The following is a 25,411-nucleotide window of genomic DNA, read 5'->3' on the forward strand; positions in this document are numbered from 1 at the left end:
TGTGTTCATCATGCGGTCTTCCACATTCTGCTTTGTGCCTATGGACCGTAACTGAAGTGCTCCTTAGAGACAAGGGTTGAGTAAAGAAAGAAAAATGCTGAGACTATGTCTTGCAAGAAGGCTCTAGTGCTGTGTGAATTCTAGTGAGGGCCAGCCTGTGGTCAGAGGGAGGCAGGGCGTAAAGTCAGGGTTTTGTCCTGGGATGCAGTGGATTCAAATCCTAGCTGACATGAAACACATTGCATCTAGCACTGCATGTTGCGCAGTGACCAGGACGGTGCTTTTATTTTCCTTCCCCAGGTGTGTTGTCCAGATTGGGAAAATTTTGCAGTAAGGCAGGCCTTATTAGTTTTAGTGAGCCTAAATCAGGGGGGTTGAAGTTACAGTGGACTCAAGGGAGACCCACAGGATTCTCAAGTCACTCAAAGTAAATGGCAAAAAGATGTTTAGTACACTGAGATTAATCTCAGCATCTTGCTCTGAGCTCAAAGTAGAAGCTGCAGCATGATGGTGTTCAGAGACACACAACTAAGCAACAATTTAGTAATTTATCTTCCTATATCAAACTGTCTTCCATGAATTTATCTGCTGCTAGGGAATGATATGCAGTGACCATAGCTAAAGTAGAGAGAGCAAGGCAGATCTGACTTTTGTTCTTTGAAGGCTGGGTGATGAAAGGAGGTGGAGAGAATAGGCGACTTAACTACTGACCTGTGGGGCAGAGGTCACTTGAGAGCCAATCTTAAATCTAAAGGCCAAAGACAAAGTGTCAGAATAGGAATCCACCAGTTTTCAGGGACATAATTGTATTTTTAATGCAGCAGCTGCTAAGAGAATTGAAAGGGGGAAGGTGGATAGAAGGGAAGAAGCTCAAACAAGTAGAGAGGTTACAGAAGGTAGATAGGTTACTATGTATCTGATCAACAGATGTATCTCATTGAATTCACAGAATATCACTGTTCTGTTGATAAGCCACTGCTAGAGTATTATTGCACTCTGGGTTGATCCAGGTCTTTTCTGTGAGAAACAGACTCATCTCATTGTATTCCCTGCCAGCCCCCTTACTATGTGTGTGAACAAGTGCATATCCTGTCCCTCCTCGGTCTGTTTTATTACCACATATTGCAAAACCAACTGTGCATAACTGAGGGTCCCTGCTAAGTTCCAGCTTTAGCATCTTTTGGAAAGGGATCCCCCTGGCAAAAACACAAAGAGTAGCCATCTGTGGGGTGCCTGGAACACAAATCATATGAAGAGCAGCTGAGAGAATTGGAATTGTTCAGTCTAGAGAAGAGGAGGCACAGGGAAGACCTTACTGCTCTCCACAGCCACATGAAAGAGGTTGTGGCAAGGTGAGGGTTGTTCTCTTTTCCCAGATAACAGTGATAGGATGAGAGGGAATGGCCTCGAGTTGTGCCAGGGGAGGTTCAGGCTGGATATTAAGAAAAACTGGAAGAGGCTGCCCAGGGAGGTGATGGAGTCTCCATCCCTAGAGGTCTTAAAGCAAAGTGTAGATGTAGTATTTGGGGACATGGTGTAGTGGGTAATACTGGTGGTATATGAATGGTTGATCCAGATGATCTTAGGGTTTTTTTCCAACCTTAATGATTCTATGATTCTGTGTTTGCAATTCCTCTGCTGAGTGTCAGTGTCACAAAAGAGCATAGGGATGGCTCAGGATGAAGGGTAGGAAGAAGTCTTTGTTGTGGTCCTCAGTATGGACTATGTTAGGCCTCAGATATGTCTTCTAACTTTTGTGTTGGCAAGCAAAGCAGGGAAGTATTCACAAGTATAGATAAGAAGTTTCCCATGACTCTACCTTTCTGTTCCATTACAGCTGGCTGGTTCTGAACAACACTGAATAGCTCAAACTGGGGTAAGATCCTTCACAGTGTTCAAGGTTAGCCATGAAATACCACTGTATGATGCCCAAGAAACCTGTTTGTGCTTAACAGGGGTGAACCCAGGATGCAGATCACTGTTAACAGTGGAGCTGGTTTATAGTACTGTTTTTCTCTTGGTGACTGTTTTTGGCAAACCCTGGATGCCCTGGAGCTGAGGGAAGCTAGCAACAGCCAGTATTAAATCTTCATGAAATCAAAGCAAAATTACTGTGTTCTGATATGTAGATATACAACCAACTAAAATATAATCTACAGAATTACCAGATTCAAGGCTACATTATTAAATTAGAAGAAGTTTTAGAAGGTTTTACACATACTGGAAAGATGTGAGGACTTTAAGAAAGAACTACAATGGCTAAAAGCACTTGGACTGGAGGGAGGCTATTAGACCTAGTAAGCTAGGCACAGAAACTCATGCCAACTGACTGTGACCCAAAGTATTTTACTGCCTGTAGGGTAAAAAGTGTTTCAGAAGGAAGTATTTGGCCCTACTAAATGCTGAGTAACAGCTTCAGTTGTGATCTCTGTCACTCTGAATGGAAAAAGCCCATTGCCAGATGTAAGGATGGCTGCTGGCTCTCTGGAACAAGTGAGCCTGGCAGACTGGGTTTGCCAAAAGCATTCAGCACTGGCACTGGCTTGGATGGGAAACATTCCCTCCACTGCAAAGGCAGCAGAAATAACTTGGTGCTGAAGGGAGCTGCCCTTTCTGGATCATCTTTTCTCTGCGATTCCAGGCACAGAAGAGCTGCCAGCTGCTGTGTGGTGAACATGCCCAGCCAATGCATTTGGCAGAGGATATCCCAGTCTCAAAGGACACATTACTGCACAGACACAGTGCAAACGGGTGTTCCCCAACACCTACATATGGGTATGGGGAGAGAAACTCATTATAGGCAGAGTTAGCAGACAAATTTTATCAATCTATTTTGAACTTGTGAGCAGATTATAAAACATTTGTAAATATATTCCTCTCATCATCTCTTGGACATCTGCTAAAGTTCACTTCAGGTCATGTGCAAATTTTGTCTTTAATATCTAATTCTTCTTTCAGATGAGGGGAAAAGAAAAATAAGAAAAAATGAAAAGGAAATACCTTTGAAAGTGAGAGAAAGCACGTATGATGATTCTTACATGTCTGGCACACTTGTCTTGTAGGTGCATAGACTTCCTCTGTGTTACTTTTGTATATGTCACCCACAGAAAACAGAACACCTCATTTCTGCTACACTGAGTAAATAAATCAAATTGTCAGGTAATTCAGAAAGCCCTAGTTCAGAGACTCCTATTAATTTCAAAAATTTCCACAGTGTCTTTTAACAGCACAGGCTGCTGAACCAATACATATAAGTATTAATTATATTTTTAATACCCTGATACATTTTATGTTTTTGTTAATATGTTTCTTACATCAATTGCCTACTTCTAAAGGTAAATAAGTGAAAATGATGGTAAAATGATTTTAAAAACCCTCTTCTTTACTTTTTCTCACTTAATCATTTAAACACTTTGCACAGATCCCAAGCATGTGCTGTTAAGGTAAATAGAAGCGGAAATAGTATTTCTTGAAATTCACAGGTTTGCATCAGACAGGGGCTTGTCATAAATACTGCCTGTAAGCTTGACTTCCTCTGATATTTATGTTTGCTTTTATCCTGAAGAAGTCTAAGGCTGAGGTTCACAATAAAACTCTTGATCTTGAGGGCTCAACTTAAAACATTTCAGGGCTGTCATGAGTGCTTTTTGGGGTGCTTTTTGGTTAGGGAGATTTTATGATTTACCTTGTAATTTTTGACCATGTGTGCTTTTAAGATATCTCAGAAAGATGAATGTGAATGGAAGAGCTGGCAGTGCAGAAGCAGCACTGGAAGGCATGTGAAGACTTCACTAAGTGAGGCACCTAAAAATAATTTCATACAGCTTCCTGTATATATAAGAATGTGAAGTCTCAAGCTGCTTTTAAAACCTGTGACTCTGGATTTGTGTCTTGAGTCCTGTAGGAAGGTTCTTTTCAGGGAAAGAGCAGAAAGGTGCTAATTAGAGCAGGCACTAAGGCAATCAAGCAGATTATTTGCCCATTTTAGCAACACAAGCTCACTACAGGAAAAAACAAAAACAAAACAAAACAAAACAAAACAAAAAAAACAAAAAAGGCCAAAAACCAAAACGATACTCTCACCACACTCCGCCACCCCCACTCAGTAGGCTTTTTTCCTACAATGTCTCTTATCAGTCTCTTGCAGAGATTCTAAAGCTCTTATCTTGATAGTCCAGATTACCAAACTGATCTCCTCTCCATGACAAATAGAATCAATATTTTCTACTGTCAGCAAAGCTTCATTCCCAATACAGATAATTCAATTTACAGGATTCTCTCCTCTCCTCTCCTCTCCTCTCCTCTCCTCTCCTCTCCTCTCCTCTCCTCTCCTCTCCTCTCCTCTCCTCTCCTCTCCTCTCCTCTCCTCTCCTCTCCTCTCCTCTCCCTCTCCTCTCCTCTCCTCTCCTCTCCTCTCCTCCTCTCTCCTCTCCTCTCCTCTTCCGTCTCCTCTCCTCTCCTTCTCCTCTCCTCCTCTTCTCTCCTCTCATCTCCTCTGTCTCCTCTGTCTCCTTCTCCTCCCCCCAATTAATTCCTATGCTTTAATACCATCTAAGAGTCCTTAGTGAGAAGAGGATCTGCTTGCTATGCAGGTGCAAGTTTTCAGCACCACAGCACAACAGCAATATCACCCCTTTCTGCCCTCCTCAGGGCTTCTCTTTGTGAACCACTTTTTCTTTTTCTTCCTTTTCAGCTCTACAACCCCATGAAGCTAATCTGATTATGCTAATTTGTACTTCATGAACCCAAACACTGTAAGGGATCTGTGGAGGGTAAGCTGGGCTGGGGATGAGGGTGGTGAGGACAGGATTGAGGGTGTGGGAGGGGGGAACACACCATTGTCTAACGGGTTCAAGCCAGTTAACAAAAAAAGCTGTCTGCATTGTCAGACAAAGCACACTCTGGGTAACCCCTTGCAGCTCTTGACAACTTAAGAGTGTTCCAAACCAGCCTGCGTTACTGAGCAGAAATGGGAGCAAGGAGAATATACAATGAAGGCACACAATGGAAAGTCTGTTTCCTGTTGAACGCTGCTTTTCTTTCTCCTTAACTAATCCTTCCCAGAATCTAGTAGTTGAAGTATGGTCCATGGATTGTTAGTCAGGTGGTAGCTATGGCACTAGACAGCTCCTGATACAACCTCATCTGTCCTACTAGACTGAGGCTGCACTCAAAAATTACTGAATAATGGGCTATGAGTTTTCAGGCATGCACACACAACTGCAAATTAGAAGCCACCCCTGCAGGAGCTGACTATGTTCCCTGCCTTGTTTTACCAGCATTATCTTTGCTATAATTGAAACTGCTAAGGAAACTGTGCTGCAAGAATAGAGAAAATCTGTTTTCAAGATAAAAGCAAATTTATTGTAGAGTTTAGGCAATCACAGAATCACGGAATTGTTTAAATTGCCAGTGACCTCCTGAGATCATCTGGTTCAGCACTCCTGCTTAAGCCATGCCACCAAGAGTAGGTTACCCAGGCTTACACCAGTTGAACTCTGAATCTCCACAAACCGAGTCCGTAACCTCTGTTTCCATCCTTACACACACTCACAGTAAGAAAATATTTTCTTGTGCTCAGATGCATTTCAAGTTTATAATTCATGCCCATCACCTACCATCCTGTCAGCAAGCAACAACGAGGAGTCCAGGTCCTTCTACATCATTGCCTCCCAATACACATTTTCACACACTGATGAAATTCCCCTCAGACATTTATTCTCCAGGTTGAACAGTTCCAAGTCTCAGATTGTTCTTCTGAAGAAAATGACCCAGTTCCTTAATCATCTCTGTGGCACTCCAATGGGCATGCTCCAGTAGCTACATCTCTCTCTGGGGAGACTAAAAGTGGATGGAATACTCCAGCCTCACCAACCATGACTGCTGCACACAGTGACTCTGCTGAAGCATTGGAGTAAGCTGATGTTTAGGACATAGACAACACAGCTTCTGCTAACTGTATTTGTCCAGATTTCAAGAATACCTTGTGTTTCATGTTGGAAGGAGGTATCTCATTTTCACAGATAACAGAAGTGCTGCCTATTGGATGCATAGATTACAAGAGAGGGAAGGGGGCACTGCAACATTTCCAGCAAGAGATGGGCCTAAGCTTGCTGTCTCTAAAACTCCAATGAATGTGGTTTGCCCTTTATTAGCCAAAAGAGTATGGGAAAATACTAGATGTACTTTGTTGTTTACTTTTTCCTGCACTCATTTCAGGCATAAATTCTGAGTGGTGGTTTTTGAGAGACAATTCCTTCCTCTGCTAAAAATAAATTATTTGCTGTTGGGAAAATGGAAGGAAGACATTTGTTCTACACTCCACCTTTAGTAGTATGGCTCTCATTTTTCTGCAAAGCAGACTGGTTAGTCCTGCAGCCCTAAGCTGAATGTTTAAGGACAATATTTTATGAGAACAAATGGAGGAATAAGAATGACTGTCTTAAAGCTGTCATCTCATGTTCAGTTTGGGGCTCAGCTGTATTTGTACAGTGTTTCAGGACAGGCATTACATCTAGGATATTTGATAGGGTAGGAGACATCTAGCATCTTGCCAGCATTGCTTCTCTGTATCTTGAGATCTTTTTAGTGGAACGCGTCATGCATTATAAACCAGCATATAAACCAGCATATAAACCAGTTGACAGTTAACAAAACTAGCACTAAACAAAATAATGAGTGGAATGACTAAGCCAAGAAGCAGGGAAAAAAAAAAAATCAGAAAGGCAAAATTAATATATTAAGTGCAAATATAAAAAATATGCTTTCTGAAATTACTACAAGTTGATTGGATTTCACATGAAAATCTCCTTTGTTTTTCTTTTTCCTGGGAAATACTGAAGCTTGAAAGACATGAGCCAAACTAAACAGTGTTTTTATAAGCTATGCTACATTGTACATGAATACATCCCATTACAAATAACATGATATCTGAGACAAAGTAATCACAGATCCTCTGCTTCTTGAAGGCCAGATTTTGGAAAGTACTGAACCATCTAAAACCCTCCAGTGTCTACCAAAATTTAAAGATCCATGCTTTTGCCCTACTGATGCATCCAACACAGAAAAGACAATTTAAATAGCAGTGCTTTAAATTCTGGTACTCATCTGGAGTACTGTGTCCAGGCCTGGGGCCCCCAGTACAGGAAGGATGGAAGCCGTTGGAGAGGGTGCAGAGGAAGGCCATGAAGATGACTGGGGGCTGGAGCACCTCCCCTACAAAGAGGGAGCTGAGTTTGTTCAGCCGGGAGAAGAGAATGCTTTGAGGACACCTCACTGTGGCCTTGCAGTATTTAAAAGGGGATAATAAAAAGGAGGCGAATCAACTTTTTACAAGGCTAGACAGCGATAGGACAAGGGGAAATGATTTTAAGCTCAAGGATGGAAGGCTTACACTGGATGTGAGGGGGAAGTTCTTTACAGAGAGAGTGGTGAGGTGCTGGAACAGACTGTCCAGAGGGGCTGTGGAAGCTCCATTCCTAGAGGTGCTCAATACCAGGTTGGATGAGGCCCTAGGCAGCCTGGTCTAGTACCAGACCTGGAGGTTGGTGGCCCTTCCAGTGGCAGGAGGATTGGAACTCCATGATCTTTAGGGTCCCTTCCAACCCAAGCCATTCTATGATTCTATGAACACAGCAGAATACTCATGAGCCCACTTTAAAATTCCTTATACACACAATATTCTTTTTATCATCTCACCCACAAGGAATGAGGGGAGACCTGTTCTTCTAGTTTAAAAATCAGAAAAACACCCACATTTTACTAATACGCACATACAAAGCATAACCAGCTTATAAACTAATGCCATCCTCTCATACTGACAGCAGAACCTCCAGTAAAGGATGCCATATGTACATGAGGATCTGAGTAATCCAGGCAGCTGCTGCCAGAGGTGCTGCACGAAAAGATGAGTAGCTGTGCTGGCATTTCATTGTAGCTGGGTTTATTTACGTGAAGGGCAGGCACAGCAGCACGCACCTCTGCGGTGTAAACACCGCCACCGAGCACGTGTCGCTGGCCCACATTTTCTTTCACGTCACTCAACCTTCGTTGCAGTCGCTGCCGATTTATTTCCCTCCCTCTCGTTGTTGGCACACAGAACCGAAGGGCTGCTGGTAACGAGCCTGGTGCCGCTCAGTGGCACAAAGCAGTACTGCAGAGAGCAGAAATGGTTCCACAGCTTGCGGGCAGAACATCCAGCCAGGAAATCCTCTGCTGCTGCACAGGAACACGTCAGCACTCAGCGGGAGACAAAACGATACCGACCCATATTCTGCCAGAGGATGCAGCTACCAACATACCGCGTTTTACCACCCATCAGCTGTGGAAGGCGATAGGCTGCTCTAGAAAATAACTGGTTTTCGTGTCTGCACTCAGGCATAGAAAGGAAGAAACCGAGAGCAAAACGACTGAAATAAAGTTCAGACAGAAAGCAGCCCCTCACTGTTCAGGGAGGGTCACTCCCCCGCCCCCTCCGGCCCCATCCCTCTGAAGGGATCAGACCCGGCCCAGCGCACCGCCGCTCCGCCCTCCGACGGCTCCCGGCGAGGGCCACGCTTCTCACAAGCGCCTGCCGCCATGGAGCTGGGGCAGGTTCCTCTGCTCTTCTCCCGCCTGCCCATGTTCCCCTTCTTCGACTTGGCTCACTACGTGGCCTCCGTCATGGCGCTGAAGGAGCAGCGGGGTGAGCGGCGCTGGGCGAGGGGTCCGTGGGGAGCGGGGCGGGTCGCGCTGTGCCCCGGCGTGGCAGAGACGTCCCGCGGCGGTCTGTGCGGTGCACGCTGGCACAGTGCTTCAGCCGCCGCTTGCTCTTTTCCAGCAGATCGCTTCCACTGTCACTCTTATCCTCAGGCCCGCTGTTTCTTGTCCTAAGCATAGAGACCGCCTTGTGTTAGCGTAGCCACCTGTGGAGTGACTTGGGGCTGCTAACCGTTCAAGGAACGGAGCTGGCGTTGTGAGTTGTGGAGCGGCCGGGAGCTGCAGCGCACTGTTTGCTTATTGAGAGCTGATTCTTTGGTCACTTGTGAAGCGTTTTAAGGTGTATGTTTGCTTCCTGCCGAGTGAGTGCACTTAGCAAGCTGTAAAGGCCAACATAAAGTGCTGGCATCTTCACCACATCTTGTTGCTACACCTAAAGTTGTTTCTCGGTGCTGACACACAACACTTTAATACACTGTTGCAACATAAAGAGGAACTTTCTACCTAAAGGTGGTTATAATGCACTGCCATAAGACTTTCTTTTGGAATGAACACTTGTGAGAGGAGCTGAATGATAGGAGTTGCTCTGTAGCACTCAGAATCACAGAATCACAAGGTTGGAAAGGACCTACAAGATCATCTCATCCAATTGTCCTCCCATCACCAATGCGACCATAAGCCACTAAACCACACCTTGTAGCTCCTCATCCAGATGCCTCCTGAACACTGCCAGAGATGCTGACTCCACCACCTCCCTGGGCAGCCATTCCAGTGCCACTCTCTGAGGGAACAAAGTTTTTCCTTATGTCTAATCTAAATCTTCTCTGGTACAACTTGTGGCCATTTCCTTGGGTCCTGTTTGATGCCTGGGAGAAGAGGCCAAAGTCCTCCTCATCACAGCCTCCCTTCAGGAAGTAGTGGAGTGTGATGAGGTCTCCCCTGAGCCTCCTCCAGGCTAAATAATCCCAGCTCCCTCAGCTGCTCCTCATGAGACTTGTGCTCCAGACCCCTCACCAGTTTTGTTGCCCGTCTCTGGACACGTTCCAGGGCCTCAATGTCTTTCTTATAGAGAGGGGCCCAAACTGAACGCAGTATTCAAGGTGCGGCCACACAGTTTCTACTGAAGGCCAGCATAGCATCGGTCCTCTCAGCCACTTGGACACGCTGTCAGCTCATGTTCAGCCAAGCACCAACCAACACCCCCAGGTCCCTTTCCTCTTCACAGTCATGCAGCCACTCAGCCCCAGGCCTATAGCGCTGCATGGGGTTATTGTGGCCAAAGAGCAGGACCCGGCACTTGGCCTTGTTGAATTTCATCCCATTCACCTCAGCCCAGCAATCCAGCTTATCTGGATCCCTCTGAAGGACCTCCCTACCCTCAGGCAGATCAACACCACCTCTCAACTTGGTGTCATCTGCAGACTTACTGAAGGTACACTCAATCCCCTCATGTAGGTCATCAGTAAAGATATTAAACAAGATAGGCCCCAGTACTGACCCCTAGGGGACATCACTTGGAACAGGTCACCAGATGGACTTAACTCCATTATCCACTACCCATTGGTCTCAGCCCTCTAGTCAGTTCCTTACCCAGAGAAATATATACCTGTCCAGGCCACGGGCAGCCAGTTTCCCCAGGAGAATACTGTAAGAGACCGTGTCAAAGGCTTTGCTGAAGTCTAGGTAGACTACAGCCCTTCCCTCATCTATCAGTCTGTTCACTCAGTCACAGAAGGAGATGAGGTTGGTCAAGCACAACCTGCCTTTCATGAAGCCGTGTTGGCTGGGCCTGATCCCTTGTATGCCACATACATGGCTGTGTGATGATTTGTTCCATAACTTTCCAGGGTACTGAGGTCAGGCTGACAGGCCTGTAGTTGCCCGGATCCTCCTTACAGCCCTTCTTGTAGATGGGAGTCATGTTGGCAAGCCTCCAATCCTCTGGGACCTCTCCAGATAACCAGGAGTGCTGGTAGATGGCAGAGAGCAGCTCAGCAATCACCCCCACCAGCTCCCTCAGCACCCAAGGGTGGAGCCCTTCCAGTCCCATGGACTTGTGGCAGTCCAGATGTAGGAGGAGCTTTCTAGCTGGCTCTACCTGAATCACTAGGAGTGTATTCTGCGTTCCATCCCAGACTCAGGCATAGAGTGCCCTGAGGATAACTGATCTGCCTATTAAAGGCGGATGTAAAGAAGGCATTGGCGACCTCAGCCTTTTCCTTATCCTCAGTGGTCACATTCCCTGCTGCATCAGGTAAAGGATGGACATTTTCCTGGTTCTTCTCTTACCACTGACATATTTGTAAAAAGATTTCTTATTCTCTTCCACTGCAGTTGCCAGTCTGGGTTCAAGTTGGGCTTTCATCTTCGTAACTTCTTCCCTGCATACCTTAGCAGCTTCCATGTAATCTCCCCAGGGAGCCTGTCCCTTCTTCTAGAGGACATAGACTCTCTTTTTCTTCTAGAGCCAGAATTAATAACAGTAATTACTGTTAATTAATTAATAACAGTAGTTACAGTGACTGCATGCTGGTCTGTTGCTTGCTTGCAAACAGTTTGAACACTATACCACAGAATCATTAAGGTTGGAAAAGACCTCCAAGATGTTCACATCCAGCCACCAGACCATTTCACCATGTGCCACATCCACACGGTTCGTAAACAGCTCAGGGGATGGTGACTCACTGCCTCACTGCTCTGTGTGTTCTCAGAAACTCAGTTATTCTTTTACTCACAGATAATTGGGAATCAATTAACTGTCTGATGGCATAGGAAGCATGCAGTCACATCACAGCCAAGTTTGTTTTATCTCATTTGGCATTTCATTAAATTAGTAAATGCTACACACCAGATTAAGTGTATTTCTATGATGGATGTTCACGTACTAACTGGGAATTTTCCCAGTCCTTCTAGCTTGATTTTCTCACTCTCTTGTAAGTACTGATGAGCTATAGCAGAGACAACCAGTGTGTTGCTTTGCACATCAATTAAGCTAAGATTTCTTGCTCAGTACACTTGGGGTTGCTTAATTAGCTGCAAAAACTCCAGAAGGGGAGTTTTTGGGGGCATATTTTCTTGGGGGAGGTGGAAGGAAAGGGGAGCAGAAGAAAACAGAAGTTGAGGATTGTGGATATGCAGCATTTGGAAGGAATGTGCTAGTTTTGGTCTCAGAAGTCTGCTGAGATGGGATCTGAGTTATCTGAGGAGAACTAATGCTTTTGGCATACTTTTGATAGATTAAATTTGGCTGTGTAAGTGCTCTAGCTTAATTCACAGTATGTACAGTTCAGTTGGAGTGCTGGGAAAACTTTTCTGGATGTGCTTCTGGTTTGATCTTTAGATGTATTCTTGGTATGTATTCTTGTTTGCCTGTTCATAACACATTAGGAAGCTTAAAGCAGATCATAACCTACGTACAGAATGAGCTGGCAAAGCTTTTTATTAACATCACCTAGAAATAATATTTATCACTCCATTCAATGATAATCCTTCTATTTTGAAACCTTATCTTTGCTTTCTAAAGTATGCTGTTTGCATGACTGGTGGCCTTTTGGCAGATGATATCCTGCATGGTTGTATGATGCCTCATTAGTTTTTCATGGCACACTCGAGGACAAATATAAATGACTCCTTGTTTAAAAAACATGTGACCTACTTAAAACTCCATTTATTTTCTGAAAGTTACATCCCATATGTAATTTAGGTGCTAATATAGGCTTTAAATTGGAATCAACTTTTTTTTTGTATGAACTAAGAAAATTCTCCTCCATCGGTAAAATCCTATTTTTTCAGGAAGACACAGCACCTGAAGTGGTTTCCTTTCCTTCAGTCAGTAATCTTGCCAAACACCCAGTGAGGTGAAGGAAGCTTTCTTTTCTTTAGCTCTTAGCTGTGCTGTGTCTGGGGGAGCACAGTTGAATATTCTCCAGGAGGTCACAAGTAAGATGTTAAGATGATTACTTCTCTGCTAATGCCAGGTGAGAAGCATCATGCTAATGAAGGAGAAGTTGGTGCAGGCCTACCTGGTGATGGATGAAATGTAAGATTTCTTTTGCACCTGGTCTGGAAGATAGTAATTTTTGCATATGGAACCTTCTATGATAATATGGTTACCAGTTTTGAACCAAAAACAGATTACTATGCAGATTACTTTCGGTGTTGCATCAGTTTAGGAGTTAAAGAAGTGCATAACGCAACTGCTGAGAAATATATATATACTGTGTATATATACATATATTTTTATATATATGCCCTTGCAGTGCATGATCCTGAGTGATTCATGATTTACATTGGGTGCTGCCATTGTTCAGGTTTTCTTGCTACTCTGTAGAATTTCAGATGCTTCTCCTGTACATGATCTCTTTGTGCTGTAATACTGTACCAGTACTTAAAACAGGAGCAATCTTGTTAATAGTCTTGTCTAAAGGGAATTACATGGAGAGGGCTGTATTCTCTTCGATAAATTCAGGCATTCTGGTTTTGATAAGAACCTTCTCTTCCAACAGAATGCTTGTAAAATGGTTCTGCTGAATCATTAACCAAATGCTACATTTCATTTTGGGGTGGACAGTAGTTTTCATCTTTGCTTTTGTGACCTTCAGCCTTTGGACTATGAAAATGCAGTTAGGTTAGGCAAACCAAGCCCTACGTCTTTATAAAGGGGGAGATTTGTAAGTGGTGAACTCCTGAAGTGGAAGGAAATAGTCAAAACAATGATTTCAATATATTTCTGGCTTTGATAAAGTGTTTTTTCCCCTTAGAAATAGTTGATGTTTCCTTTTTTTTTACTCCAACATAATCTTCTGCTATTGAAAACTACCAGAATAGTTGAATTGCAATTTAAAAATCAATTCATTTTAAGATTTTGAAGATGAAACAGTGAAGCATCTAATAACGAGTGAAGCTTAAATATATTGTATGTCTTTGGGCAAACATTTTTGCCTGTTCAGGACTGCAGATGAAACAATATTTGCTCAATTATTTTGGGTTGTGCTTTTATTTTACCCAGAGAACACTGTTTGGAGGGTATTAAGAGGAAAAACAGTGAACTTGAATTCATAATCACTAAAGAGAAGAAATGGAAATTGTAGAACAAACTTCAGAAAGTACCTGCACTAGTACCAGTCCTGCTTAGGTCAGCAAAACAATTATATATTCTTAATAAAAATTCAAAAGCAACATTATAACAAGTTTTAAACAACAAACCCTCTCAGGCCATTATTTGAAAGCTGTTGCTTACTGGTAGCAAAATAGACTGAATCAACCCACAAAAGATGCTGAGAGAACACTATGCCATTTTTTCACTTTTATTTAGGTAATGCACACTTAAGTCAATATCACAGGAAGTTTATATTTAGCAGACTTCATGATCTGAAGGAACAGTGTAGGACTGTGTGACTTGAAAAACACTGTCTTTTAAAATGTAACACAATTGTCAAATGTTTGCTTCTGTTTGCGTATCTTTTCTCTTTGCTCTAGGAGCTGTAGACGTGTCAATCCGCAGTCCAGTTGCCTGCTGGTTTAGTGCTATGCTTTGCTGCTTTGGTGGATCTGTTTTGTCTTCCTTGATGCTTGGAGAACCTCCTGTAGCATTTTTGGCAAAAACCACAAATATTCTGCTGGCATCTTCAGTCTGGTAAGCAGCCACAATTGTGTATTATTTATTCTGAGGAAGCTCTACATTGACTGTAATTATAAGATTATATCATTAAGCTTAACTTAGAAATATTGTGGATTTAGATGTTCTCTCTTCATCAGAGAGGTCCCTGTTGCAAAATAGCTGGTTTTAACCCTTTCTGTAGAAGTGAAATGTTCATAAAAGAGCAACTCTTGAAATTGTTTTATAATGAAATGCTCAGTCACTGCATTTTCCTTATGTTTTTGTGGTATTCCATGTCAAGCAGATGCTTCAGAATAAAAGAGACTTCAGTTATTGCCTTCCTGGATACAGAGAGTTCATATATGCTATCTGGTTTTTCCAGTGGTAGCTTCTGAAGACCAGAACATGGCTGAAATAAAGTTCTTGAACTTTTCTTCAGCTGTGGAGCTAAGATGCTCTTTCTTCTCTTCTAGTATCTTCTTTCTGACTTCTTTTTTCTGTCTTTTGCTCTTTCCCATTTTGCTTTCCTAAATGGATGGGATTGTAGTGAAAGCCAGTAGAGAGCTGAATGAGGAAGTCAAGTGTGTGAACATGCCAGCAATTTAGCTTGTTTTGGAGTTCAAAAATAGTACTGTAATTATTTTAATGTGAAGGTAGCCTTGCAGTGGAAGTCATATATTTGAGAGTTTAGTTTGTTGCCTTGATCTTAAAAGGAATCCTAGGACTTAACAAAATTTGTGAGCAGCAGTGGTTTTCTATTTTATGTGAGTATTAGCTGCTTGAAATCCTTCCTTGTTGCTGCTTAAGTTTTACAACTGCAAATCATAGAAATGAAAATAAGCGTTTATATCTACATATGTGTATGTTCAGTAGTCTTCTGGTCTTCATATTGCAATGGAAGATGCAGACGAGTTTAAGCAAATCAGATGAATAACCCACAATTAAACATGTATTGGTAAAGCATTTACAGAATCAGCTTCTGGTATATAAGACTGTTTTAACAAATAATACTTGAGTTAGGAGGTGTCTTATTTCCAGATGGGACAAAATGATTTTGTTCAGAGTGCCTGGTATAATGCTCTGTTCCGGTTCTAGGAGAAAAGCAGTGTTGATAACACACCAGTGTTTGCAGTTGCTGCTAATCAGTGTTGTACAGAGCCAACACCTTTCACAGCAAAGGGCCCAAGGAACTGGGTTGTCACAACTCTTCCAAGAAGCTCTGTGGATGCTCCCACTCCCATGATGGATCCTGTGGCCACTCCAACCCTTGCGACAGGTCCTGTGGTTGCAGGACTGTCTTGCGACAGACTCTGCAGTTACCATAGTCCTTCTGGTAGGCCCTGCAGGTGCCATGACCCTCAAAACCAGTCCTGTGGCCACTCTAGTCTCTGTGAAAAGCCCTGTGTTGGGTGTCAAATGGGCTGTTCTGGTTTAACTGGCAGATGGCTCAGCACCACATAGTTGTTTACTCGATCCCTTCCTTACCAGTGGGTGGGGGAAAGACTACAGGAAAACAACGTAGAACTTGTGGGTTGAGCTAAAAATATTTGTGAAGATAGAGAAAAAAATTATATTTGTTACAAAAAAAATATATGTATGTATGAATGTATATAATAGGTGATTTACAAGCAATTGCTTACCACCCTCTTACTGATACCCTGCTAGTCCCTGAGCAGGGGAAGAGTGTGATGAACTTTCACTGCCTTGGCCAGTTTAGGCCAACTGTCCTGATACTGTTCCCTCCCATCTCCTTGGGCCTTTCACTGTTAATGGCCTTGGCTCTGTACAACACTGCTTCTGTAGCATTCGTAAAAATTGGTGTTATCAGCATTATTTTTCTCCTAGAACCAAACCATAGCATCATACCAGGCACTCTTTAGAAGGAAATTATGTCACAGCTGAAACTCGGACAGAATCATAGAATCACCATGGTTGAAAAAGACCTAAAAGATCATCCAGTCCAACTGTTCACCTATTACCAATAGCTGCCACTAAACCATGTCCCTCAACACAACATCATTCCTTGAACACCCCCAGGGTCGGTGACTCCACCACCTCCCTGGGCAGTGCATTCCAGTGCCTGACCACCCTTCCTGAGAAGTAATGCTTCCTAATGTTCAGCCTGAATCTCTGAATCTGAAGGACAGGCATAGAGAACATAACATTCAGTTTAATGTGGAAAAACATGACTTGCTATGCTGAAATAAAATGAGGTTTTAATAAGAACCTATGAATGTTATGAAACTTATTAAGCTTTTCGTTTTGAGTTCTTTCATCATTAGTACAATTAATTCTTGATCTCAAGTCACATGAAGCGAAATTCCTCAGATCACATAAAACTGGAAAACAAAAGGGGTTGTTCTATGCTCAAGAAATGCTTCTGAATAGTCTGTAGGATAGCGACATCTACTGTTTGCAAGCTTTACTAACAGAGAGAGAAATGAGGTGGAGTAGCAGTGCAATTTGAATTCAATCCAGTTATCTATGCTTTGATGTCATAAACACACATTTTGCAATTGCAAGTTAATTTTGGTTAGTGTTGTGTATTGATTATGCGGCTTAAATAGCTATTTGCAGTAGCCATTAAAATGTGTACTCTATATACATCCATGATATACCATCTGAAGCTTGGTTGCTGCAAAGGCAATTGAATTTACAATAGGAGATAAAGGAAGAAATTTAAACAGTTCAAAATGATGCTAGAACTCAGTACAGGAACCATACTTAGCTATTATGTAAATTCCTATGGCTTCCATGCATTTGAGGAAAAGGCTATTACATGCTTCAGTCTGGGAGGTCGTGAAGACAAAAAACTTTATATGTTTTCAGTGATAGCTCATAGCACTCTATACATTGCAGCAAAAAGAAATGCATAACTAGGATATGACTTCAGCTAAATTGTGTCTTCCTATGGAGTAAGCATCCTGGCATTCTGCTGTTAAGGATAGATGTTAATTCTAGAAAAACACCTAAGTGTTCTCAGACTTTCTAACCTCAAACCAAGAAACATGACTGACTCTTCCTGGCTCTCGTGTGTGCTAGTCGTTTTGATGAAGTGAACTAGGGAAAGAGTTGCATCTCTACCTTGCTGCCTGAGAAAATTGGGAAAAGATACAGCCTTTCTGAGCTCAATCCAATCTACTTATTGGTAGACTGGATTGAGCCAGAAGCCTAAGCCAAGAGGCAGGTATTTCTCTCAGAAAACTGAAGTAATTTTCCTGTCTTTTAAAGGTTGTCCCCATCTTTATTGCTGCCTTATTCCCACTTATTCCCATTCTCAGATAATATAGATCCTTAAGCATTTTTTTTCTTTTTTAACTTTTTTTCTGAGGGGACCTTAAGTGTCTGTTTAAGAACTGAAATTTGGTTGTGGTTGAGGAGATAAAGTAAAATATCACATAATCTAATCACAATTGACTGTCAACTTCAGATTTCTTTGTTAGATATCTTTATTCTGAGAACAACCAGATTAGAAAAAATATATATTAAATTTTAAGTGTAACTTCAAGTGTTTTTATAAGACTTTGAAGAAGGAAACATGCTTGTAACCAGCAAGCTGGAAAAGCTAGAATTACTAAGGTGTGAAGTGGGTTTGAAAATAGCTGTGCATTTTGTCTGGCATGATACTAACTAGTGGAGGCATTCTTGCTGAAGTTACGTAATTCCATACACCTTTTGGGGGGAAGCATAATGTCAGCACATAATTTATCACTCTGTCTTACTTCTGGGGATAAAAAAGCAAACAAAACCGAAACAAAACAAAAAGACAGCAATTTAATAGTTTGAACAGTCTAAATATGGTATGTAAATTACAGAACCATTGCTGAAAGAAGTTTCAGGAGCTGGACTCGATGATGCATGTGGGTTCCTTCCAGCTTGGAATATTCTGTGAAAATTTAAAGCTCCTTCTGATTGCTTTTAGGAATTCTCAGCGGGGACAGAGAGGCAACTATGATTTGTTCTGTATCTGTGGTAGAAGAAACTGTGCTGTCAGTAGTGTGCCAAGTTTTGCTATTCACATTCAGGAAATATCTAGTGAATTTGTTTGCAGAAAATTTTGAACATTGGTAACTGGTTTTCTCAATATGATTTTCAGGTATCTTGTGTTTTACTGCCCGCAAGACAAATTCTACCAGTGCTTTGCCTTTCTGCCTCTTCGGCTTCTGGTTGCAGGAATGAAAGAAGTGACTAGGACCTGGAAAATAGTGGCTGGCGTTGCGCACGCAGACAGTCATTTTGAAGATGCCTGGCTTGTCATGGTAGCTGTGGGCTGGGCCAGAGGTAACATACATAACATCTTCTTCTGATGAGTTATGATATTTTGGAGTGGTATTTAAATGCCTGTCCCTTCAGCATAACTCTAGCACTGCTCCTTGCTGTGGTGAATATGATAGTCCTTATACAAACTGTTATCCCCCGGAGGGAGAAGTCTGTGCAGCAGCTTTTCTGCCTGGGTAAGAGTGACACTGAATGACTCTAAGGGAAATTCATCTTATCCTTTCAGAAGGTCTTGTGAGGACTTCTAGGATGGGCAGTTGGTGGCAGTGAAGAAGTAGATCTCCCATGTAGCTTCACTTCTGTCGCTAACCTTTCCAAAAGCATATGTCCTCTGAACTGTTTTCCTTACATGCGGATGAAGAAGAGAGCTTGTTTTCGTAGCATTTTTATTGTTAACTTGAGCTTATTTTAAACACAGGAATTACCCTTCTAACCTGCATGCTGTCTGGAATCTACCTTCCTAACAGCTATATTTGTAGTGACAAAGCTAGAACCACTTCAGGTTGTAGTACTGCAGATCTTGATTCTATTTGCTTAATGCTGTTGGGCTTTGGGAAACAACATGCGCTAATGTGAAGATCTATTGTATTAACTTTTTCGGTTGATGATACAGATCACTGGCCAGAATCTCTAATACCACATTGTTTTGCCTCTTTGTAACATAAAACACACATACATCTACTCTTATGGAGGGTCCTCTTACTTCATACTCATATTCTCTGTACTTAGTTGCTAACAAGAAGAATGGAATAGTATAAGCTTCTGTAATGATTTACCAATTTAAGCACTTGTTTGCAGTGATCAGTGTGTCATGTCAAATTACTGCATAAAGGTGAACCTGGCGTTCTTCCTAAGTAGCTAAAGCTCTGAAGTTTCCTATTGGTCACTCAAGTTGTGCACATATGAAAGATTGGATTAGTATCTTTAAGTCTGAGCTTTGGGTGCCACATTTGGCGCCTGGTTTAACAAGTTTTGCTGGAGCAACAGTAGGCTGTGCAGCAGTGGTAGCATGCCAGTGGAGGCTTAATGTTAATCTTTGGAATTTCAGGAGCTGGTAGTGGCCTAATCTCCAACTTTGAGCAGTTGGTGAGAGGAGTGTGGAAACCTGAAACCAATGAACTGCTGAAGATGTCCTAGTAAGTTTTTTAAAAACAAATGCATTATGTTAACTGCTGTTTTACTGACATCCTGTACTGACACACACTTCACATTTGAAAATACAAGAAAAAAAAAAGAAAACAAAACCAAAATAGAAATATTTATAATAAAGCTTGGTTGTAGGTCTTAGGTAATTTTAGCAAATATTTTGGTCATTTTGGGTTTACAGCACAAGAATACCAAATGGGGAAAAGCCAATAAAAATTATGGCTAAACAGTGGCTGGAAGTTGTTGGAAAACACTATGGAGGAACATGGTCTTCAATTTAAAATGAAAAGCCAGTGGTACCACAAATACGTGAATAAAGTCTGTGTTTTTAGTGCACATTCTGAACATCAACAGTACGGCTTCCTTTGAACACTCTTACTTTCTTTGCCAGCACTGTTCTCCACTGATTCTGATTATTTGAGAAGGTGCAAATTGCTTACTCACTGTAGCGAAAATACAGCAACACATCTTTACTATACTGAAAAACAAGAAATTTTTCTTCTCTTGTTGAATGGGAAAATTGCATGACTTCCAGATTAAACAATAAAATTAACATTGAGAGAGGCTAGAAAGGCACAAGACAGTCTTATAAGCTGAGATAAGCTCTTTTAACTAACTTGATAAAATATTTTTGATCTTCATGCTGTGACTCCAGTTTTTAGAAATACTAATTAAATGTATTTATTACTTTACTTTTCTGCAGCCACTGTTAGCAACTGAGAATAGCAGAAAACAACTTAGTAACCTGCCCTTTATAGAAAACTTTCAACATTATTTGGCTGCTGTTAGTAACTGGCTTATTCTGAAATGCCAGGTGTTTAGAATTAGTATGTGCCTAGGTTGTTGTCTTTTCACCAAACTTAGAGTAGTTACTGTCAGTAAAAGTAATGTACTTACAGATGAAGCATCAGAGCAACACTTTTAGGTTGGTATATATCCTGCTTTTTCATGGTTGATGTGGCTCAAAATAGCTCAAAAATATTTTTTAAAATATATTTTGTTTTAATAAGGGAAGATTCAGAATATTAAACAGAAGTAAGTTACAAATTTGAATGGATGAAGTGCTCTGTAAACAGATTCCACACTTTTATACAGAGTTATTTGTTGTTGGTTTTTGTTTGTTGTTTTTGTTGTTGTTTTTGACTTCCTAAGTAGGAAGTGGATGCAGAAAATCTGACTTAATGCAAAGACAGTGAAAGAATTTGCCTATAAATAAATGCTGTGTGATAACAGAAATATCATCCTTCTATTGTAAGTGCAGCGTAAAGAATGCATAGAATTTTTCTGCTAGTATTTTAGTGTTCCCTCTTTACATGACTTCATTTAACAGAAAGTTCTCATGTTTTCCGACTGCATACCTGTCAGCTGAAGTACCATCATGATGAAATTAGATTGAAGATGTAAATCTTTCCATGTTGCAATGCAACACAGCTATGTTGACAAAACTTGGTAACAAAGGCCTAGCTCAAGCCAATTGCCAGCTGATCACAATTGCAGAACTGGTGGAGTGTCACAGTGGAATTAGATTTGGACAAGGTTCTTCTCTGACACCTTTGGAAACTGCTTGGAATAAGTAACACCTCTGACATAGGGGACAAAAGTGTTTTTAAGTCAAGTCTGAGTAATGCAAAGTTTGTAATTTGACCTTCAGTAAAATACATGTTGAGAGAAGAGGAAGTGGAGCAAGCTGGTATGAAGAATCTGAAGAGAGGCATTAGGATGTATTTTAATTTGAGGAGTATTTGTCATATAGAAATCTGTTGGCTGTATAAGTCAGTGCTGAACTTGATGCATGTCTATAATGCAGCAGGCATAACAATAGTATATGAAGTGAAAGTCATAGTTTAATAACAGTGTGGTTTTTGACCTTGTCACTGCAGGTTACTTGCCTGCTTTATTCAGAAATAATTGTTGTGCATGATGAGAATATTGTTTTCCAGGCCATGAAATCTTTCAGTGTAGTGTAGGAAAGAAAAATTAACATTGTTTGTTTAATTTTCAGCCCTGTGAAGGTAACTTTGATAGGAGCAATTCTCTTCACTCTGCAGCACAGCCAGTACTTGCCAATAGGAAGACACAACCTTATGTTTCTATATACCATCTTTCTTGTAGTTTCAAAGGTAAGAATCTGAAGGTGTTGAAAATAACTGATTTAAAAAAAAAAAACTTTTTCAGTCCTCAGACATTATACCACAAGTTATAAAGCTTGCTTCTAGGATGGGAGGATGGCTTCTGCTGAAGTCTTAAAGCTCTTTAGTCTTGCTTATACGAACAGAAGACCTATTCTAATACTGTTCAGCATATGGGGTGGAGTGGAATCATGAATTTTGGTTCACATGGTAGGCTTTTATGGCCATGAACTCAAACAAAGTCGATGTTTGTGGAAAGAAGCTCTCCTCTGCCTTTTGCTAGTTGCTGAATGCTTGCCTTATATGTGCAGTCATCTCTGGTTTTGCAAAAAAAAACCCAAAACAAATAGGTTTTTGTCTGTGTATGCATATTCTTACAGTGTTGTAAAAATAATGCTGTTAATAGATTAAAGGTAAATAATGGTATTTTTTTACACAGCATCACTTAATTTCTGTCCTTGACTCACTTAGTCTTGTTTATTTTTAGGATAATGCTCATCTTCCGCATTATTAGCTAATAAGAAATGTGTGGCCTGTGTGTTAGCAGAAGTCTAGCAATTTACAAGCTTCGGAGCTGCTGTTGAATAGACTAGAGAGCAAAGTGGCTGTTGTCAGTCTCACTTCTGTGAAGCAGTTGACAAGTTCTGTTCTCTAGAACTTGCTTTAGGGAGCTGAGACTTCAAACTAATGTTCACAACTTTTCTCCTAAACAAATAAAGGCCTTGCTGTATGACATCAAAAATGGTTTACTCTTAGGATGGTTTTAGTAAATCTATGTAGAATATTTTTGTGCACATTGTTTGTATATAGATATCTTAAAAGTGTAGGTCAGAAAGAGAAGCATTTGCTGATGACTTCAAGCTACAATGAGCATGTTTCTGTTCCTGACAGCATGGACTCTTGGTGCTCAGTTTGCAAGTTAGAAGTGCCATACATTGGTTTAGCACTGAACTATTTTTCAACTACTGTGAGGTCATTAAAACTTATATTGCAACTTGACCACTGTTCTCATAGGTAACAATGATGTTGACAAGATCTACAGCTTCTCCATTTGCTCCCATTGAGGCTGCATTAAGCCACATGTTCTTTGGCTTGCAAAAACCACCATCCAAAGTAAGGGGTGAAGGTGCTTCATCTTCCAGTGGCTCTTCAGTCTGTGACCAGTCATCCTCTGAGCAGCCGCATGATGGTGTTAAGAAGAGACAGGCAAAGAAAACAGAATAAGTAGCTTACAAAACATGATAACCTGTGAAGATGTTTTTATATTTTAGATGAGGCTGATTGAAATATTGTGGTTTTTAGTTTTTTTTTTTAATGAAATGTGTATGAGATGAGATTAGGGCTGTATAACATGATGGTGTTGTTTGCCTTCAGAATGTGTTTTATATGCTTTCAGAATGTATTCAGAGTCTAAGTGCAGATGTTGGATTTCTAAGTCTAAAAGTTCACGTTTTTACAGTGCTTTTAAGTTTTAAGTATTTTTTGTATTTATTAATAGCTTTAAATACTTAGATGCTAAAATAAGTTTCAAAATGTGACAGTCAGCTTTGCTATTTTTTCTGGTATATCACTTGGTTCACTTCTCTTTTTTCTTCTTGATTCTCACGTTTCATTTGGATATCATGAACTTGCGCTGCCAAGTGTTCAAAGCACAATGTACCAAGTAGGAAAGCTTGATTAAGGCTTAATCACGTTGCACTGTAAAACTATGAAAATGTACCACACTAATGCCTTTGATTACAGAAATAATGGAATTACTGTTTTAATTCCCACTACACTGGCCGAGGTTTTCATTATTTACTTAAGCCAATATTTTTTGCTCTTTTTTTTTTTTTTTTTTTTTTCAAAACAAGATTTTAATTTACGGAATAGAAGCACCTCAGTACTTTTCCTGTGGGTTTACTTTAGTGTTTTTTGTAAGCATTGAATATTTTGCTATTTTTTGTGTTATATGTGTGATTTTTTAGATATTGTTTCTAGTGTATTTCAATTTGACTGGGATGAAACATCTCTTCACCTGCACCTTTTTTCTAGGCATGAGTTTTTCTTCTTTTCAAAGTCAAACATTCAAACTTTTGTAAAAAAAAGAATACTGGATAGCACATATGCCTTGTTTATCACAAGTTGTGCCCTGTTATACTTGCTGTTAATACACACAAATACTATTTTCTAGCAGTTACCTCTGGTGCTATTGAGGAAGGACAGTTACTATCAAAAGCACTGAAAGTATATATTAATGTTTGTTGATATTTGCTGCATCCTGCTCGTTGCATCTTTTTACAAACAGTATGGAACAATTGTCTTACACACTTCAGAACCAAGGTCTTTAATGCTTCACAGATGTTGCATTTGATAAGATTCTAATATTTCCAGAGAAGTCTTCAATTTGATGTGCCATTTCTAGAATACATTAAACTACTTTTACTGAATGAGATTCTTTGTCTTTGGAGGGTGCCGATTTGAAGAGAATTCTTGAATAAAAGGACATTGGTTAATCTTTGTGTAGGAACGCCAAGGAGAATGTGGAGGAAGATGTGATCTGAAAAGGCAGAGTTCTAGTTCCAGGATCACATCTAAATTTAGAGAAAAAACTGTCACCAGTGCTGGACTTAAAAAAGAATCCAAGAAATTTCTTATGCCTGTCAAGCTACATTTCCATGGTAGTGACCAAAGACACTGACCTTCTTAGTCTGGAATTCATCTGTATAGCAAATGCATGCTACCTCAAAAACAAAGTCAGGTACTCAACACAGAATAAAAGAGAACCTCCTACTCTTGGGACAACGTATTAATGATGTTCATACTGTTGTACAGTGAAAATCTATCCAGTTTAAAGCACTTGAAGTCACACTTGCAGAGTGTCTTAGGGTTTTGATATTAGGACCCATGGATATACAAATAAACTTGGGGCAGCCAAGTTTCTGCATAATAATCAGCTAGTTTATGTAGTAGCATCAGCAGCAGTTGTTGTCTACTATTCTTAAAACTTCTGGATGGATTCTTTAATCTCATTGAATTGTAATATGAAATTACACAGCTGAGAAATGCTGGCTGATAACCAGCCACACTTATCCCAAACAAATGCGAAAATACACTTAGAGAATTAGTCTAACAAGTTTACAGTTTGAACTCTGTACTTAAAAGCTGCAATACTAAGAAAATGGGTTTTCTTCTGTTTTACTGAATATTTCAAGGCAGATATGAAACGTAATGTATTGTGTATTGTTAGGAGAAGGAACATACGTTACACTGAAGGAAATTCTGCAATAAGCACTTTGAAAATAAACCATGTTTAAAGATCTCACAGGCTTTTCTGTAGAATGGGTGTTCAAAAGAACACACTGAATTACGTGCAAGTATTATGGGGATTATTAAGCTATTTTTTAGTCCAATAATTATTCTTTTTTTGTTGTTGTTTGTTTTTAATATAAAAATGATAACTAGTTGCATATGGTTTAAGCTGAATTCAATAGGAGGCTTTAATTCAGTGTATCCAGGATGCCTTAAATAAACACTTAACTAATTTCTGGCTTTTTTGCTGGTGCTTCTATGTCTCTGCTAA

General features: G+C 40.7%; 1 protein-coding gene across 1 annotated transcript; it reads left to right on the forward strand.

Annotated features, from left to right (window-relative positions):
* Positions 1-8,515: 8,515 nt before the first annotated feature.
* TMEM38B (transmembrane protein 38B) lies at positions 8,516-25,379 on the forward strand. The gene is made up of 6 exons (XM_015849638.2): positions 8,516-8,683; positions 14,176-14,332; positions 18,393-18,577; positions 19,623-19,710; positions 21,723-21,840; positions 22,864-25,379. Exons 1-6 carry the CDS (start codon positions 8,578-8,580, stop codon positions 23,071-23,073), a joined length of 864 nt encoding a protein of 287 aa, XP_015705124.1. The 5' UTR covers positions 8,516-8,577; the 3' UTR covers positions 23,074-25,379.
* The last annotated feature ends 32 nt before the right edge of the window (positions 25,380-25,411 follow it).

The sequence above is a fragment of the Coturnix japonica genome, chromosome Z (assembly GCF_001577835.2).
Source record: "Coturnix japonica isolate 7356 chromosome Z, Coturnix japonica 2.1, whole genome shotgun sequence".
NCBI lineage: Eukaryota > Metazoa > Chordata > Aves > Galliformes > Phasianidae > Coturnix > Coturnix japonica.

Coding starts and splice junctions, on each gene's coding strand:
- TMEM38B (XM_015849638.2), top strand. CDS start 8,578: ATGGAGCTGGGGCAGGTTCCTCTGCTCTTCTCCCGCCTGCCCATGTTC. Junction 14,333..18,392: donor CTGCTGGCATCTTCAGTCTG/GTAAGCAGCCAC, acceptor TATGATTTTCAG/GTATCTTGTGTTTTACTGCC. Junction 18,578..19,622: donor AGCTGTGGGCTGGGCCAGAG/GTAACATACATA, acceptor TTGGAATTTCAG/GAGCTGGTAGTGGCCTAATC.